General features: G+C 44.6%; 1 protein-coding gene across 2 annotated transcripts in view; it reads left to right on the top strand.

Annotated features, from left to right (window-relative positions):
• The window catches only part of TOP1 (DNA topoisomerase I), a 92,160-nt gene that overhangs the window by 54,174 nt on the left and 18,369 nt on the right, over positions 1-19,617 (top strand). The window contains exons 6-11 of one of the 2 annotated variants that reach the window (XM_006121884.5): positions 3,878-3,973; positions 5,405-5,480; positions 7,763-7,863; positions 12,581-12,696; positions 16,164-16,285; positions 17,909-18,031. In XM_006121884.5, the coding sequence (XP_006121946.1) occupies positions 3,878-3,973; positions 5,405-5,480; positions 7,763-7,863; positions 12,581-12,696; positions 16,164-16,285; positions 17,909-18,031 (634 nt within the window). The remainder of the gene's footprint in view (positions 1-3,877; positions 3,974-5,404; positions 5,481-7,762; positions 7,864-12,580; positions 12,697-16,163; positions 16,286-17,908; positions 18,032-19,617) is intronic. The other variant, XM_075901327.2, reaches the window with a different exon arrangement.

Here is a 19,617-nt window from a genome sequence, read left to right as displayed (position 1 = left end):
AGAGGAAAGAGAAATGCCCCTCTCCAATCACCTTTTGAAACTACTATCTTGGAAGTATAAAAAGTAATTATAAGACAGTAAAAACTGCCATAAGTATCTAATATGGGCCATGGTATCTGTTCCATCAGAAGGGGTTAATGTACTGCCTACAGAGTTTAGGGAAGCTCTTCACCTGAGGTTTTCAAAAGGAAGCTGGATAGCCATCTGTCATAGATGGTTTAGACCATTGGTCACCAACCAGTAGATCCTGATCTACTGGTAGATCTTGGAGCCTCTGACTGGTGATCTTAGCTTCCTGGCCAAGTCAGTCATCAAGCACTGGCAATTCAGTTGCCCCTCATCCACTGTCCTACTGCTCCTGCCCTCTGCTTTGGAGCTTCCCCGCCCCCCCGGGAGCCTCCTGTTCGCTGTGCACCATATGGGAGGGAGAAGTGGGGATGCCGATGTCAGGGTGTCCCTCTCCCCACCCACTCCTGTACCTTATCTCTCCACAGAGAGATGGAGATAGAGGGAGCTTGGCAATGCAAATCTGACTCACTCACTCTCTCTCTGTGTGTTTGTCATTCTCACAAACACACACTGTCCTTCCCTCTCATTTCCCGAGCCAACACACAGGTGGGTTGTTGTTACTCCTTTTACTGCTTGCAAAGTGGATTATTTTTTGTTTTTGACTGTTCTGTGCATTTCATAATTTTCATTTATCTTGCGCTTATATTTAATTCTATGAGGTAGTGAGTTCTAACATGCCTAACCTGTCATGGCTGGAGTCATTATCCCTGTGGTAATTGCTGCTCCTGGAGGTGGCTGGCATGTCCCTGCAGCCCCTGAGAGAGGCAGAACAGAGGGTCTCCATATGCTGTCCATGCCTGCAGACACCACTTCTGCAGCTCTCATCGATCTGTAATGGGGAATCATAGCTAATAAAAGCTGAGGGCTCAGTGCCAGTAGATATGGGACAGCACCATGGAGCCATGCAGGGCCAGGGCAGGAGTACGCCTGCCTTAACTCCACTGCTCCACCACCTGGAAGCCATCTCAGTTAAATGGTGCCCAGCCAGAGCCTGCTTCCTGAACCCCTATCCCATCCCTACATCCAACCTCCTGCCCCAGACGTGAGTTCTCCCCCCTCCCCGGACCCAAACTCCTTCCCACAGCTTGCACCGTGAAACCCCTCCTGGACCCCAATCCCCCACCCTGGGCTAAGCCCCAAGCCCCTCCCACACACCAAACCCCTTGGCCCAAGACCAAAGCCTGAACCCCCTTTTCCAGCCTGGTGCAAGTGAGTGAGGATGGAGGAGGAAGGGGAATAGAGTGAGCAAGGTGAGGCCTCGGAGAGGGGTTGGAGATGGGGCAGGGCCTCGAAGGGGGCAGGAAGGAAGTGGGGCAAGGGTATTTGTGCTTGAGGTGGATCTTACATTGCACTTAAATTGAAAAAGTGATCTTGTGGTTAAAAAGGTTGGAGACCCCTGGTTTAGACACCATAAATCCTGCCTCTTGGCAGGGGGTTCGAGTAGATCAGTGGTCCCCAACCTTTCGTGGCTGCTGCGCTTCCAGGGGCGGGGCTGCTCACGTGCCCGGGGCTGGCACTGCGCATGTGCTGCGCACCCGGGGCAGGGGCCGCCCATGTGCCACACACCTGGGATTGGCACCACGCATGTGCCACATGCTGGGGGTGGGACCAGCCCAGATGTTTCGACGGCACACATAAATGCCCCGGCAGGTGCCATGTCGCCCGCAGGCACCATGTTGGGGACCACGAGTAAATGACTCTTGGCGTCCCTTCTAACACTATAACTTTAGTCAGACACATTGAGCATTGTCATGGTTTCACTAAACATGCATTTTAGGTCAGGTCTGCAGTAAAAAAGTAGGCTGACCCAGCTTTATTGCTGAGAGCTGTGAAAAGTCCATGTTTCTGAGCACTGTAGTTAATCTGACTTAAATTCTTCCATCAACCGAGCTGCCATCTCTCTGGGATGTGGATTATCTATGCTTAGCGGGGAACCCCTCCTGTCAGTATAGTGTCCTTAGTGCACAACTTTACCTTGGCTGGGGGCACTTGGCCCTCCCACGCAAATGTAATTAGCTCAGCATAGGTTCCTACTGCAGCACTCTGGAACCTGGACATTATTCCCTCCTCATGCCTGTCCCCCAAGCCTTTTTTTCCCTGTTTCTCACTGTTGATAAGAGAATGCACTGATGTTGCATTGCCAAGCTCACTAGAGGTATGTCACCTTTTAAAAAAAAAAATCAAAACTACCCAAAATAAGATTTGGAGGATGTGGGGGGATATTACAGCCTGGGCGGGGTAGATGTGTATTCAGGAACACTGTGGTTACTGTGTTTGTTCAGATTGTACTGTCTGTCTCCAGTGTAATTTCCTCTTGTTGCCAAGTGCTTGGAGATCTTTCTACATTAAGTTTCCTTATATTAGGCAGACAACATTTTACTAATTAGTGATGATTATTGTAATAATAAAAAGCCAGAGAGCTTTAACTTCCAGGGAGAATAAATTGTACAGGGAAAATGAATACTTTTTTCTCCATGGTGATATTTAAGCTTGCAGAGACGTTTGAAAAATCTTGTTAGTTATAAGAAATGCCATAAAAATGGCTCCTTGCTAAAGCAGGTATCTGTTCTCTGTCTTGTGAGTTACATCTGCTAGCGCCACAGAAGCTATACAGCTGTGAAAGAGCAAACTGTCCTGTTCTGCCTCATCAACACAATTGCCAGCTAAATAAAGATTCCAGAATGTCTCTTTCTGGGGGTGATGTACAATGCAGACTGCTGCTTGATTTTCTCTTTTCCCATCCCGCCCAATAATGAAATCTGAGTGTTGACTTGGAAACTGAGTTAATTTGGTACAGAAATCCTTTGAGGGAATGTGAATAGGGAAGCTCAAGATGGTGCTCTTAGAGTTGCCTACCTGACCAGAATTGCATTTAGGGCGTTTCAGAAATAGATTTCTGATTCCTTTTGCAGTGCATGTGTTTTATAAAGATACGTGAAATGCTATTTACAAAAGCAAAGGCTGAAAATTAGACACAAGTTAATTAAAAAGACAGTCTCTCTTTTAAAATCAGGTCTTAACATTATTCCTACTGCTACCATCATGAAACATTATGAAAATGTTATGCCTAATTTAATATACATGTTGTCTGTCTGAAAGCGGGAGGGGGGAGCAGGCACAGGTTAGTTTCTTGCAGCTTAGGTATTGAAAATAAAGTTACAGTAATTAGTTATTTCCTATCTAGATGAAATAAATGTAATGTTATGCTGCATGTTTGAAGCCTCAGAGTAATGTGGAATCCTAATCTTAACAACTAAGGGTGTGTCTAGACTGTTGCTATTTCGGGATACCAAATTATCCCAAAATAGCAATGCCGCATCTTTAAGTGTCCACTATTTCCCAAAATAGCAGGCATGCTAGTCCGGTGTCCCTGTAACCTTCTTTCTGTGAGGGTTAAGGGATTTGTTGGAATAGTGTCTTATTTTGAAATTTAGCACTCTGTAGACACTGCCAAATTTCGAATTAAGCTCTTTCAACTTAGACTCGGAGTAAGCTATGCAATTTGCATAGCTTATTCCAACAGAAGGGTGCTGTCTAGATGGACCCTAAAATATTGCCATATTCCTTGCACTGCTTTAGGCCTTTTTGATGGTGTCAGCAGTTGTGTGGGAAGTTGTGTACCCAGAGTGCATAAGGGGGGTAGCTTCCTTTACTGGTGCAGTGAAAGGAAAAATACAGAACTCTGCTCTCCAAGACCATCCAGCAGTGTCTCTTTACAGTTTTCTTTTTAAACCGAATAGGTTCAGTTTTCAAAAAACGATTGGACTCTGTGGGTTTTATTTAAACAGTTTTCTGACTCTTTCCTTAGTCCACCGCGTATTAAAGATGAACCTGATGATGATGGCTATTATGCTTCTCCCAAGGAGGACTCCAAACCTCTAAAGAGACCTCGGGAAGATGATGAGTAAGTAGCGTGTACACTGCATCTGTGGTGGAAATAATGGTGTAGAGGGGCCTTGGGTTTTTCAGAATGAACAATTTGGATATGGGTCTGGGGACCTGGTTCCAGTTTATTTTTTATTGGAAAATATTTTGGTTTCTGAATGATCTAAGTGTATTTTTTTTCTATTGTACCCATGTACCCTATTGGAAAAAGTATCCTACAATGTGCTCTGTGTGTAAAAGGAAAAGGTGCTGTTAGGCATTGCAGAACTAGTGAATCCAAAATCAGAAGACAGAGGAAGGGGACATGGGCATTAAGAATGTAAAATGTGAATCTGAGCATGAGGGGCATAACTGCTCACTAAGTGGCTGCAGTAATGTGTGCTGTGTGGTGAAATGACTGCACAGGAGAAGAAAAAGCTTTGTCAGCTCAAATTTTGTCTGTGCTGCTTGGCATGGATTCTTCTTTTTAAAGGGTCTAAATATGTTATTAATTATCCCAGTGATTTGGTCTTTAAATCAAAAGCGAAACATACACATAAGACTTACAGGCCATGTGAAATTGCACAGTAAAATGGGCTTTTTTTGCAGAGCACAGCTGTATAATGTGAGTCATCTGAGTAAATCACTGCTGCTACTTATCACTACTAGTGCGTTAAGGAGCACAGTCATGTTTCCATACTCTGGCCATAACCACAGTCTAATTTTTCTTTTGTTGTTGCATAGTATTTGTCAGTTACCAAAAAGAGATGGATGTGACATTAAAAGTTTGTTCTGTAGAGTCAGCCACTGCTTTCTGCTTGATAAGTTTTCGTGACCTTCCAGTCCCGTGTCTGTCATGGAAGGATTATGAGGTCACTAACACTGGGCCATGGCATTGTTGAACTAACTGCCACACAAGAAGTGAGCTGACTGGAGTGATCTGACATACGGATTGTTAGCAGTCACAAGAAAAAATGAGTGAGATGGACTTTTTTTTCCTCAAAAATCTCTTGTAAAGTGTTCCACTCTTTGCCTGGCATTCCTCTCACTGGGTGGCCAATAATGCCTGTTAATTGACTCCTTATCTTCAAAAACCCATGCACTTGGAGTTAGTAAGGTTTGCTGAACCTTTGCACAAACTAAGGATTGGTCACATCACTGTTTCAGATTGCTTTGTATTTAAACAAACAGTCCTCTGTCTCTTTCCTTAGTCCTCTACATATTAAAGATGAATCCGAAAGCTTTTCAGATGTGTCCAGACCTCCCGGCTGCACAGTGTAGGGTAGAGCTTCTGAATCCATTTCAGCAAAAATGTGCTCTTTTTATTTAGAAGAATGTAGTGGGGACCCCACTATGTTTGGAGGCTCGGGAGAATGAGTATGTGAATTTGCATGTGGTAGCCGTCCTGCTTATGTAAGTGCACTTCAGAAAGCAAAGGGATGATTTGTGTCAACTGGTCCATCTCTTACAGTGACGAGTATAAACCCAAGAAAATCAAAACCGAAGACCTCAAGAAATCAAAAAAGAGGAAACAGGCCGAGGAGGAGGTAAATTTGAGAGCCCAAAGTTGTTATATCTTGTAGAACAATGAAAGTTAATGTGTTCTGTTTGTTAGCCCATAGGAATTTAAGGACTGTTTCTACCCTTGAAATAAACTGGTGATTATTTTAGGACTTATTCAAAAAGAAAACTTTCTGTGGCCATGTCTACACTGTGAGGAATTGTGCTGGTATAATGCCTTAGTGTGCATGCAGCCTACCGCAGGTCGGCAGGCTCCAATCCCTGACTGGGGCAGCATAGTTCCTGTCCCCAGCTCTGGTCTCTGGCTGTGGGCAATGAGCCCCAGTCCTGGTGTAACCCACACACCTAGTGTGGTTACTGAGCAATGCAAGTGGTACCTAGACTACAGCAACAGTTAAGAGCAAGAGACCTCTACAGCATGGGCTGGGAGCCAGCTGGCTTTTAGCTCAGAGGATAGAGACTCCTATACTCTGCTTCAGAGATCCTAGGTTCAAATCCGCCTGGTGGTGGTTAAACTGGCACCAGACATCAGGCCCTCGTGCTGGCCACAAAACAATGAGGCTTTTCACTCACCTCCTTTGCCCGGGCCCCCCATTACCTCCTATGGTCTTGTCTGCATCCATCCATCCCCCATTGCCTTGGGTCTCTGCTGCCTCCCCCTTTGGCCCTCCCATCTAGGCCTTAATAGATCCTGGGACTTGCTGAGAAAAGTGCTATTAACGAACATGCAAACATCATTTTTCACAGCAGGCTTACTAGCTATCTGTGAAAAGTAATACTTGTATGTCTGTTACTATCACTTACCATTTTTCATAGCCTTCCATGTAACACTAAATGTGCTGTGATACTAACAAATGTACAAATAGCACTTTTCACAGCAAGTCCTAAGGCCCATTAAGACGTGGATGGAGGACTGAAGGGGGAGGCAGCATTATTTTTATTACAGAGCCTGCCAAAAAACTTTACCAATATAAATCACAATAATTTGGTTGGGTCTGTGCATATTTAATTGTTTTACCAAGGTATGGGCCAACTGGGCTACCGCCCGGGGTGCCCCATTGTAGGGGGCGCCACACGGGGCTGCCAGGCCGGGTGGGGGCGGGGCCACACATTCACCTCATGCCCAGAGGCAAGGCCACGCATGCGCAGGGCGGGGGGAGTGCAGCACGCCCGGGGGCGGAGCAACACGTGTCACACTCCCAGGGGCAGGGCCGCGCTCCCGGGGCCCGGGGTGTACCCATGGCTCGGGCCGGCCCTGCCCTAATGCTCATTCAGTATTTTTGGGAAAAGTATCAGTACAGCCACCAGGGAGAGTTGGTGGCCGCACTATGAGGCCTCTAAAACATTTGTTGTGAGAACCCCTGGCCTAGAGTAACGTAAGGGGTTTTACTCTCACTGTAGGAGCTTCACCTCCCTGAGCAACTGTAGCTAGGGTGACAGAAATATTCTTCTGTTGACCTCACTTGTCTTCAGGGGATTATGATGGCATAGCAGTGGTGTCCCTGGGTATAGATTTTTCGCCCCCGTGAACACTGTAGCTAAGTTGACTTAAGTTTTAAGTGTAGATCAGATCTAACATTCCCAGACTAATCCATGTAGCACACCCTCCATCTTTTCAGATGCCTTTATCAATGGATAAAGGAGCTTTTATTAATTTTTGGTATTGGCAAAGGTGATGTGATGCATTTAAAGGTAAAGAAGTCAGTACATGGTTTAGCTGTAACAGTGTCAATGGAGTGTAAATGCAGCTGCTGAGTGCTTTTTAAAAGCCATTATAGATAGGCCCTTACACTGTGCCCTGGTTGGAAAGGAAATTGAAGCTCCTAAAATGACAAGAGATTATAGCTGCTTGCTGGGCTGGAACAGAGCTCCAGGGTCTCAATCTGCTGGCAGAGGAAGGCTGGTGAGAAATATACTTTTAGCAGTCCCAGTTGGCGTGCTGAGCTCTTAAGGCTCAGTCTGCACTGAAAAGCTGTACTGAAATTGCTGTACTTGCAAAAAGCCCTTAATGTATATGGAACTCTACCAGAAGAAAAGTGCTTTTGCCAGTATGGCTTGTACTGATTTGGTGTGCAAAATAAAAAACACCAGCAGAATCATTCTTTATCCAGTATCCCTATGTAGCACTCGGACTTTTACCAGAACAAAAGTGTCTCAGAAGTTCATACCCCTATGATTTGCTTTACCTGCATATTTTCTAGTGTAGACCTACTGTAAGAGCCTTTTTATTTTCTACGTACCTTGTTGACTAAATCATAGTTATAGTCTAGTAATCATTCTGCCTTTCCTACTCATGCTCTCTTTGTAGGACAGCAAAGCCAAGAAAACTAAGAGCAAAGATAAGAAGGCCCCTGAAGGAGACAACAAGAAGAAGAAGCAGAAGAAAGAGGAAGAGCAAAAGTGGAAATGGTAATATCTCTGTGATCAATTTACGTTTACCCTCCAATCCATTGTACTGTGCTCTGACTAGAGATTAAAGAAACAGGCACTATCTTTTACTGTTGTTGACACTCAAGGTTTGCATTCTGAATGTGTTGTTTCAATAACATTTTTTTAAATCTCATTTCAGAAAATTAATTCTTTGTTTTAAAATTGGAAATTTGACTCTAAAATACTCATTTTTCAGCTTTTCTGAGCTGCCTTAAAATAACTCGTTTCCTTCCTATCCTGGAGCAAGTAATCCAGAAGCTGCTGGGTCGATCCTCTGCTGGCTGTAAAACAGAGACTACCCATAGCGATCGGCCCTGGTGCTCCTGTGCTAAGAGCTCACCCATGGGGTTTCTGCTATCATGAGGCAATAAAAAAGCTCCTCTGTTTATTGGAGATATATTAATTGGAGACTAAGTACTGTGTCACTTCATCCTGGGGCTGAACTGTAGAGGGATACAGTTGAATAAATTTTGGCTTTCACCCCCTTTTATTACAGTCTGATCTCAGCTGCATCACATTGCCCCTTCACAAAATGAATCTTACCAAAAAGACACATGAATGAAAGCTGATCAAGGGAGACATTCTATTTGAGGGGTTTTTTTAAGCATTTTAAGGTGTAATTTGTCCAATCTGGAAATACAATTGGAATGGGAAGCATTTTTTTAACCTGTGCAGAATCCAAAAAATAGCATAACTAGAGTGACTGAAATTCAACTTTCACCGACTTTGTAGATCTATATTTTTAAATGTCAAATAAATTACCGTTTGAATTCTCCAGTTTGAATGCAAAAGGGAGAAAATTATCTGGCCCAGGACATGAAATGCACCTGTGTCACTCTCCCCTGAAGTATGTGTCCGTTCAATCACTCAGCAGATTAATTTTTCTTTAAAAGTTGCTGTGTACTGGCATCTCTCATTCAGTCCAGTGCTGGCCCCCAGAGTACTTGTAAGGTAATGAATATTCATGTATTTGAGGACTGGCCCTCATCACTTGCTACAGTTTAATACAGCTTGGCATCAAATTCAAATATTTTTCCGGACACCTATCATCTCTGCACTCTGTAAAGTTTTTGAGTGACTCAACTTGGGAACTTCTGTCCACCTCTTTTTATCTTGGGTTAGTCTGCTCTTTTATAGACCTGCTTGTTGGAAACCCCTCTTGGTACTCACCCTGCATTCTTCCTTGCTCAATTTCCCCCCCATTAAGCCTTGTATCACCCTAGAATAACTTGTCTTCCTTATAGAGTTTTCAGCCATCAAATATTTGACTCAAATTGTCATGGTTTCAAATGAAACCCTGCCCACCAAATGTCCTTGTATGTTTGGGTTTTACTCTTTTTAATGTCCTGGTGCTCTTCTTTGAATTTCCTCCTGATTTTCTGACCTCTTTCTGGGCTCTTGCTTTCATCTATTTCAGTTTTAATGTAAAGAATTGGTGATCAAGAAAAGATCATTTGTCCCAACAAGCCTCTCTCCCCCCCGGCTTTATCTCAAGCAAACCTTCCTGTTTTTGTCTCTGTATCCTAATATTTCATTACACCCCCCCCCCCTTTCTTTCATACTTTCTTTGTTGGAAGACCACGGAACTTTCTCCTTGCCTGTCTTGGCAGCATAATTCCAGTTAGCTGTGCCAGAACTGTGCAAATTTTGCTGACTGCTGAGCAATACTGCATTTGAAAGTGCAAAACCCGGCAGTTAGTAAGAATGTTCTTCTGCTGGTGTTCACATAGTCCATCTGCAACTTTTTATAGCACGTCTTTTCTGAAATGGGTTTCATCTCCTTGTGCAGTTCCAGCCTCATCTCTTCAAGAGATTTCCTGTTCCATGTCAGTCTGTTTTCTGAAGAGCTGAATTTGTGTTTTTTCTGTAGTGCTTGGTCCTGGTGGTGATAGCATTGAGTAGAGCGTTGCGCAGATGAAAAATTTGTATCCGCGGCCACAAAAATGAGCTGCATACATCCACATTGACATCTATGGGTGTGGATACCCAAGGGTATAAAGTGGGTGTATGCAAATTTACAGGTCTCTGGATAAAATATTTGTGTCTGCATCCACAGCCGCAAAAATGGACTGCGGATATCCACATCCTGTGGATATAAAGCAGATATTTGCAGACTCTAGTAATGGTGTGACCATTTTCCAGCTGGGGAATCTGAAACACAGAGGTGAAATAACTTGTCCAGAGTCACTCAGTTGATTAGTGGCAGAGCTGCAAATAGAACGCAGTTTCCTGGGTTCCAGTCAAGTTGTTGTGTCCACTAGCTTAAAGAGCAATTTCTGTCCAGCCTAGTACATCCCTAATTGGAACATGAATTGAATAGTCTTGCTGCTGTCATTATTACACTCAGAGGAAGCCCAGTCTTTAAAGATGAGTTTGATTCTAAAGCATAGAATTGTGGTCTGAAGTTGTCTAGCCTGGAGTGGGCTATTGCATGGCACACCCACTTGGCAGGCAACTCAATTTCCAAACCAGAGGAGTCTGCCTACAAAACAATGACTCTAAACTCAACATCACACTTCAGACATACAGAATCTCTGCAAGGAAATGTCAGGAGGAGTGTTGGGGAGGGGCTAGTGAGGGAAACAAATGTTAAAAGGAACAGTAGCAAATCGATCCTGAAAAACTGCACCAATAACAGCGGATGGTCTCCTGTCCTCTTCACCATCACAGCTCTCTGCCAAATAGTCACTATGCAGCAGTCAACCTTTTCTCTTTGCTGGAGTGGAGTTTGGAGGGGTGGAAACTTCAGGTTAGAAATCGCCGTTGTTCTTGCAATCTGGATCTATGTCTCCATTGCATTGCAGTACAGGCTACAGGGGGTGAGAAGTTCAGTTCTTACCAAAGTGCCTCACTGTAACTGCCCCAGGTGGAGACCACTGGCTAGAACTAAGAAGTATTTAATTTGCATGAACAGAGCCCAAAAGGGCGGAGTTGGTACTAACTAAAATGCACCTTTTTGGTTCGTGCCAGTAGCATACATGTGGCAGTAACAACATAGCACTTTTGTCTGTGCTGCAGTTCACACTTGCGTAGTCTAAACTGCAAAGTTGTGAAAGCAAACCTTTAGTTTGTTGGTGTCTTTACTCTGAGACGTGTCACAACTGAGCTTCTGTCTGCTCTGCTTGACACGGATTATCTCACTGCATGCCTTTAAAAGAACGGATCAATCCAGGTACTTTGACCAAAAGCAATGCCCTCCTACCATAACAGGGTGTGATGCCCCAGTTGATTCCTGGTCTCCTCTCTGGCTGCTGCTGTATTTCAGCATTGTCTGCGTGTACTAGGTTAATAAGCACTTTGGCTGCTTTAGGGAGAAGCCCTATTATGTTTATATGGTACCTGTCTCTTGTACAGTGATCCTGTTATCTAATTAGGGCTGCAGTAACCAGCACTTGTGCACAGCATTTCCTGTGTTGCTGCCAGTATATGTAAGTCTTCTCCCAGCTGATGACTCAACACAGTGTGAAACTGGCTAGGAGGCTGGGATCACAGGAATCAGGAGCAGTACAGAGAAACCTGGCACTGTTTGTTCAGCAAGTTGGCTCAGTGATTAAGAGATCGAATGCCGTGACAGGATAATGGGGTCCCCCTGCTGCATAAATGCTTAGGTGAAATAGTCTATTTTCTCAGCAGGAGATCCTGCACCAGTGGTATGTAAATGATTACCTTATTGTCACAATAACAAAAGATCATTGCAGATGTATGGAAGGAGGGTGGGGTGGGGGTTTGAGCAAAGGACTAGTAAGTAGGGATGTAAGAGTTTAACTGGTTAACTGATAACCAGAATCAATAAGCATCAGCTTAACAGTTAAGCTCCCGCACGGCTGGGAGCTCATTTAACCATTGTAACCAATTGCATTTTAATCATTGCAGCTACTATTTTTTAGAAGTTTTTACATCTCTACCTGGAAGCCAGGACTTGGGGCTCTTCAGTTTGTTATTGGAGGTGTCATTGACCATTGCATGACCACAGGAAAAAAAAATCTTGCCTCAGTTTCCCTAGCTGGAAAGAAATGCCTCATGATTGTTATGGGACCTAATTGATTCTTGCAATAAGTGCCAAAGGGTACCTTTGTCCTTATCATTTGTTTTTTTTGCTTGCTTGGAGAATGTGTTCTTTTTATTATGCAAAAAGGGAAATGAGCTCTAGGTGGCAAAGTGGATTAATTTATTCTCCAAACACCCGAGTGTGCTTAGGTTGCAAGCGAGAATCAGGTTCTCTTTGTCATCTCTCTCATTAATGGGACATGTGTCCACATCAGAAAGTGATCACATAATTTGCGGCTGTTGTCCATCATTGTTCTGGAGAGATCTTGGACTAGAAGTAAGAGGAGGGCTTTGTAAAACTGACAGTTTGTGGTAAAGAAGCTTGAACTATACCTGGCAATCAGTCCCTGATTTTTCTTAAGGATGCATGCATGTATGTATTTGTTTGGTGAAGAACATGATGGATTAGCCTCATCCCTGCTGCCGCTCAATTGACTATAACTCTGGCATAAGAGCAGTGTGAAATTTGGTGCAAAATGTAAATTTGCATCTAGAGACTGTTCAGCGTTTTTCAAAAAGATGGCAGTTGGTATTTTAGCTTTTCCTCATACTGCTTGTTGTGAACTCTGAAATGCAAAGCAGCGTCACCTGGTCTATGAAGACTGACTGTAGAGCGAGTTTGTATCAGCTTGTTGGTCTCTCTTTAAAGGTGGGAAGAAGAGCGCTATCCTGAAGGCATTAAATGGAAATTCCTAGAGCACAAAGGCCCTGTGTTTGCTCCGCCATATGAACCTCTGCCTGAAAACGTGAAGTTTTACTTTGATGGTAAGGTTGTTAAGGTTTCACGCTTACTGGGTTAGAAGGTGGCGTTCTTAATAGTAGGTGAATGTTCTCTTGCGAAGTGGTGAGGTGGTGGTCCAGTCTAATTATTTCCTGAATAAGCAACTTCCAGAAATCATAAGAGGAATACACTTTGTAGAAACAAGGAAACCTCTGGTAGACTCTGTTTGGATTGAATAAGGAGTTGTATTTATTCTCCCGTTATCACATGGGCACATATCACAGCTCATGTGATAATATTTTACACCATAAGTAACAATGGCTGACCTATGTAGCATGTAGTTGTAGTTCTGTTTCTTCATTGCTGGTCTTCATTGAGTTCCTAGTACATATGTCCTTACTGCTGTGATTTCCATTCCGTGCATCCGATGAAGTGTTTTTCATCCACGAAAGCTGATGCCCAAATAAACCTGTTAGTCTTTAAGGTGCCACAGGACTCCTCGTTGTTTTTGCAGATACAGACTGACATGGCCACCCCTCCGAGACTATACAAAGAGGGTATTTTTGTGGTACAGTTAAATGAACAGCAATCCTGTTGGGTATCTTAATCTAGTGTGATGTATTCAATCATCTTTGACCTAAGTGAGCCTTGCCTTGCTATGATTTGTTGATGTAAATTCTTTAGCCTGGGCAGATAGTTCCCTCACTTAAATTTTTGCATGTGATCTCAAATTTGCATGCAGTGAATCAAGAGGGCCAGGTTTTCCTTTCCCAGTAGTTTACTAAACAGGTGACAGTAGCCATTCTGGCACTGACTTTTGTAAGGTAAGAGTCAATGAAAAATAACCATGGTGCTGACTCTTCAATAAGCTAATGGGATTTAAAATATTCCTCACTATTAGCTGTTTTCATGAGATGCATGCAAAATATTTCCCAGCGAGCACTGGAGTATAATGTAATCTCAAGAATGAGATCTGGCACTAAAGAGGCAGAAAAGTAGACCTTGAATGTGCAGCTCTGATGCAGCCATTTCTTCTTCCTCGCTCTCAAAAGAGCTCCTTTTCACAGCAATTTTACTTAGAAGAAGGGCTCTATTGTGATCCTGCAACCCAACTTAAATACGACATCACCAGTCACTGAAAAGAACTTACTGTGACTCTATTTTGCATCTGAGGAGTTGGGAACATTGGAATGGGTTCCCATGATACCTGAATCCCTAATTTCATTGGTTGGTGGGTTCACACATACAGGCAGTCCCCAGGTTACGTACAAGATAGGGACTGTAGGTTTGTTCTTAAGTTGAATCTGTATGTAAGTCGGAACTGGCGTCCAGATTCAGCCGCTGCTGAAACTGACCAGCGGCTGACTACAGGAAGCCCGAGGCAGAGTTGCTCTGCCCTGGGCTTCCTGGAATCAGCCACTGATCAGTTTCAACAGGCTGAATCTGGACGCCAGTTCCAACTTACATACAGATTCAACTTACGAACCCCAGACGTCCCCAAGTCAGCTGCTGCTGAAACTGATCAGCAGCTGATTCCAGGAAGCCGGGGCAGAGCAACTCTGCCTCGGACTTCCTGTAGTCAGCCGCAGGTCAGTTTCAGCAGCAGCTGACTTGGGGACGCCTGGGGCAGAGCAGCTGGGGTGCTGCTGGGTTGCTCCAGTAGCGCCGCTCCTCGGCGCCATTGGACCAACCCAGCAGCACCCAAGCTGCTCTGCCCCAGGCATCCTGATTCAGCCACTGCTGAAACTGACCAGCAGCGGATGAATCAGGACGCCTGGGGCAGAGCAGCTGGGGTGCTGCCGGGTTGGTCCAGTTAGCGCCCAGAGCGGCGCTGCGCGACCAACCGGCAGCGCCCCAGCTGCTGTACCACAGGCGCCCGGAGAAAAGCCTGGTCTGCTGGCGGGGGGGGTGGGGGAGGGGCGCACTAACTGCGCCCCCGCCCTCCTCCAGCAGACCAGGGAGACGCGGGCGGCGGGATCGAGACGCGCCGTGGTCCCGCCGCCCGGGTCCTCCGCGGCTTTGCTCCCCGTCTCCCTGGTCTGCTGGGGGGAGCCCCCCCCCCCAGCAGACCAGGGAGACGGGGAGCAAAGCCTCAGGGGACGCCGGCAGCGGGACTGCTGCGGCGCGTCTGGGCTGTCCCGCTGCCCGCGTGCTCCGCACCTTTGCTCCGCGTCTCTGCTCCGCGTCTCCCTGGTCCCCCCAGCAAACCAGGGAGATGCGGAGCAGCTTTTCTCGCCCCAGAGGACGCGGGCAGTGGGACCGTGGCGCATCTGGGCGTCCCGCCGCTCCCATCCTCCGGGGCGAGAAAAGCCCCATTCGTAACTGCGGAGAAGTCGGATCCGCGTAACTTGGGGACTGCCTGTACTTACCTTCATTTGGGAGGGAAGATGAGTGATTGGCACCACTTGTGTGCATTGGCAGCAGAGGTTTGCCACTTCTAGCCAGGAGCAAGCTGCTGATACATAAACAGGAAGTGGAGGTGTTACAAAACAGTGTGTGTGAGGAGACTAGGAAGGCTAAATGACTGTCTCCTAGCTTAGTAAAGATGTCTGAGAAGCAGAAGCTGGAATTGAATAGAAGCCAATATGGCTCCCTTGACTCCTTCACTTTGTGCCCCAGCATTATTCTCAGCAGGGATATCTCTTGATCAGTGGTTGCTGTAGAGGTTGTTTTTCGTTCCTACTCCTATATATCTTACATACCTATCTGACATCAGACTGGTGGGTGTTCTGATTTTTTTTTTTTTTTAAAGGGCTCTCAGTTGACCTGCGTTAATGCCTGCGATTAAAGCAGGATAGGATTAACGCGTTAAAAAATTAACACGTTAATCGCAAGCGTTAATGCTGTGCTGCCCCTTTGAAGTGCCACTCCGGCGCTTCAAAGGGGCGACGCATTAGGAGCCGGGGATCAGCTGGGCACTCCAGCTGATTCCTGGTTCCGCTGTTGCCAGAGCGGCACTTCAAAGGGGCTTTGCAACGTGAAGCCAGGGATCAGCTGGTTCCCCAGCTGATGCCAGTCTCCTAATGCGCTGTCCCATTGAAACGCCACCACAGCATTTCAAAGGGGGAGGTGCACACGATTAATCATGATTAAATTTTTTAATCGTGTGATTAATCACAATTAAATTTTTTAATCTCTTGACAACCCTAGTTTTTATATATAATTGGATTCCAGGGAAATTTCTTGATCACACTAGAGTTTAATGCAAGTCAAATTTTAGGCTTCATTATCTGATGGTTCTTCTCTGTTGCGTTTGCATCCCATACGTAGTGTCAAGGGATACTAGTTTGTGGTGCCATATAGCACACTACACAAGGCCTCACTGAAACACAAGGACAAACCATACACTTCCATAGGGTAATTAATCTGGCTGTGTACTGTATGACCCCAGAGATCCCAATTTTCTGGAAGGGTTCCTGGATTTCTTGAAGCATCAAAGTGTAAAAAGCAGAAGGGTTTAAGGAATGAACATCTTGGGCTAACCTTTTTTTTTAAATCTCTTATCTCATAGGTAAAGTTATGAAGCTGAGCCCCAAAGCAGAAGAAGTTGCTACTTTCTTTGCAAAAATGCTTGATCATGAGTACACTACAAAGGATATCTTCAGGAAAAACTTTTTTAAAGACTGGAGAAAGGTACAGACCCCTGGATTGGGAAGACAGCCGACACTGCCATTTTCTCCTGAGCGCTAGAGAGAGAACAGGGGCTACTCTGACTTGGTGCACAAAATGCTAGTGTGAGAGAGCAAAGGGCTGCCTCATATTAGCACTGAAGATTTCTGTTTATGCTGTAGTTTTCCAGGAAGGGCCTCATGGTAAATATTTCTTAAAAGAAGGATCGACCTTTTGCTTGTGTTACATGGTAGGTATGGCTGAGCTGATCATTACATCTGGAAGAAAATTTATAATCATCACTGATAAAGTTGCAAATGAAACAAAAAGTAGCGAAATAATGACGAGGCCAGGGTCCCTGATACAGAGCAATTAGGATTGGTTAGTAAACTAGGTGCAAGCAAACAGTTTGCATGTGAATACTGCGAAATATATCCATGTAGAAACAAAGAATGTAGGCCCTATGTACCGATGAGGGCTTCTATCCTGGAAAGCCATGACTCTGATAAAGATTGGGGTCGGGTCATGGTGGATAGTCAGCTGAACATGAGCTCCCACTGTGATGCTGCGGCCAAAAGGCAATCCTGAGATGCATCAACAGGGAGATATCGAGCAGAGGCAGAGAGGTTATTTTACTTCTGTCAGTCACCGGTGTGTCTAGATCTGGAATCTTCTGCCCAGTTCTAGTGTCCACAATACAAGAAGGATGTTGATAAATTGGAGACGGTTCAGAAAAGAGCTAGGAGAATGATTAAAGGATTATAAAGTCTGCCACAGGTCGAAGGAGCTCAGTCTGTTTAGTTTACCAGAGAAGGTTAAGGGGTGACTTGATTATAATTTATAAGTACTAACATGTGGAACAAGTATTTCCTAATGAGCCTTCTGGCTAGCAGAGACAGTTCTAACAGGATCCAGTGGCTGGAAGTTGTAGCTAGATAAAGTCGGGCTGGGCATAAGGCGCACGTTTTTACCAGTGAGAGGAAGTAACCATTGGAACAACTTACCAAGAGTGTATTCTCCATCCCTGATGGTCTTAAATCAAGACTGAGTGTTTTTGTAAAAGCTCTGCCCTAGGATTTATTTAGAGAAGTCAGTGGCCTGCTATACAGGAGGTCAGAGTAGACAATCACAGCTGCCCATTCTGGTCTTGAAATTTTATAAATCTGCCCCACTGAAACTGTGGAAATGAAGAGCCATCACTACTTGCATATCAGAGGTTAGCCTCTTTCTGAGTCTTGCAAAGCAGGAGCATCACCACCTCAACCGATATAACCATGCAAAGAGATCAAGCATATTCAATCAGCTGGCCCTGATTCCTTAGGTGGCTTCTCCTTCCCCTGTACCTTCAACAGTTCTTGAATAGCTAAATTGTGTGAGAGGCTACTGTGTAATAGAATATGCCCTCATAATGCTTGCAAAGATGGGACACAGTCTTAATGTTCTGTGTCCCACAGACAATCTCTTCATCCTTTTCTCATTGGTCCTGGCTAAGTTGAGTACTTGAAGTTGGCAGCTCTTTGACTGACAGATGGCAGCTGTGTGTATTAGGAGCACTTGCCCTTTGATGCCTTCAAAGGACCGGGAGGGGCAATTAAATATCCTTATTCTAACTATAAAAAGGTTCAAGCTCTACTTTCATCCTCCCAGGAAATGACTTCAGAAGAAAAGAGCACCATCACCAGCCTCAGCAAGTGTGACTTCACCCAGATGAGCCAATATTTCAAAGCTCAGTCAGAAGCTAGGAAACAGATGTCCAAGGAAGAGAAACAGGTACTCTAGGGAATTGTAGACAACGTTTTTGGCCATTGGGGTGGCTTTTGATCAAAATTCTTTACTCGTTCCTCTGGCCATAGCATCTGTGTAGAGTCTGTCACTCCTCTCACATTGAAGAGGTTTGTTGGAACCTTTGCCACTCAGTGTGGGCAGACAGAAGTATTGTGCCTACACCGAAAAGTCTGTGTGTCTACTGATCTTACTGTGGTGATTGAGGGCACGTCTACGATAAGAAATCATTTTGAAAGAACTAAATTCCAAAATAACTCCTGAAATAACGTCTCCCCACCCTGGGGTTACCTTGAAATTAGTCTAAGGAAGGCTCCATTATTGTGGATGTATTACCTTGACTTAGAGCACTAGGGAGTAATTATTTCGAATGACTCTGGGGAGCAGTTATTTTGAAATAGCAGCAGTCGAGCATCCTCACTACCGCTATTTTGAAATAAGTGTTATTCCCCGAGGAAAGCAGGAGTACAGATTTCAAAATAACCAGCCTGTTATATCGAAATAACAAGCGTGATAATGTGGAAGCGCCACTTATTATTTCAAAATAAGGGGGGTGATTTTGAAATAACTCCCTAGTGTAGACCAGGACTAAGAGGCCAGCAGCTTTTTCTCTAGGAACATCCCTGAGATTCTGTATAGCACTTATGTTCCTCTAACAGGTTTGCACAGGTTCTAGCTCGAGCAGTTTTGAGTAAGAAACCTCCGCCTATTGATGATACAACAGTTCTGTAGTGCCTTTGGTAATGAACTTATAGTCTAACAGTCCTAAGTGCTGGGCTTCAGAGCTCCTCTAATTGGAGCGGTGATGGTTTTCCAAATACAATTGAACCCCGTGGTGTCAGGATTCAAAGGCTCCCAATATGGAAGAGAGACTATACCTGATTCCGCTGGCTTTTAACCTTTTATTTAATAAATGAGGATTGACATACACCCCACCCTGCATAACTAATAGAGATGGGGCTTCTTTTATCTGCTTCTCGGTTGGTACAACTGCCTCTAAGGATTCATTGATTTCATCATACCTTTCAACTTTGTGGTATTAGGTCTCAAAGTGAGAAGCTTTTTTTTTTTTTTTTTTTTTTTTTTTAAACAACATAATGATAAATGCAGTGGATCAAAAGCCCTTCATCTTGATGTCTGCGGCACTTGGGAAGAGGGCAATGGAGAGGCAGTTGGTTTGAGGAAATAGGACAGACAAGAGAAATGTAATGACAATTTTAAAAAATAGTACATGATACATATATAACATTTGGCTATTAATAAGAGTAAGATTTTGTCACGGATATTTTAAATACAAGTCGCAGCCAATAAAGAATAATTCACAGAAGCCTGTGACCTGCCTGACTTTTACTAAAATTATTCCTGAAAAAATGGAGAGCTGTGGGGTCCCCACCCTGCTCTCAGTGGCTGAGCATCTACTGGGGTCTCAGATCAGAGGTCCAAGGTCTCAGCCATTGTGGACTGAAATCGTTAAGTCCATGACTTCGGCGACCTCTGTGACAAAATTGTAGCCTTAGCTATTCGTTCCTGACTTTTAATTCCTGTTTGTCTCACCATTTGAATTGCGTGTCCTG

This window comes from Pelodiscus sinensis, chromosome 17, assembly GCF_052426305.1.
Source record: "Pelodiscus sinensis isolate ZL-2025 chromosome 17, ASM5242630v1, whole genome shotgun sequence".
Classification (NCBI taxonomy): Eukaryota; Metazoa; Chordata; order Testudines; family Trionychidae; genus Pelodiscus; species Pelodiscus sinensis.
The sequence above is the reverse complement of the archived record's forward strand: the minus strand, read 5'-3'. Positions and strand labels throughout refer to the sequence as shown.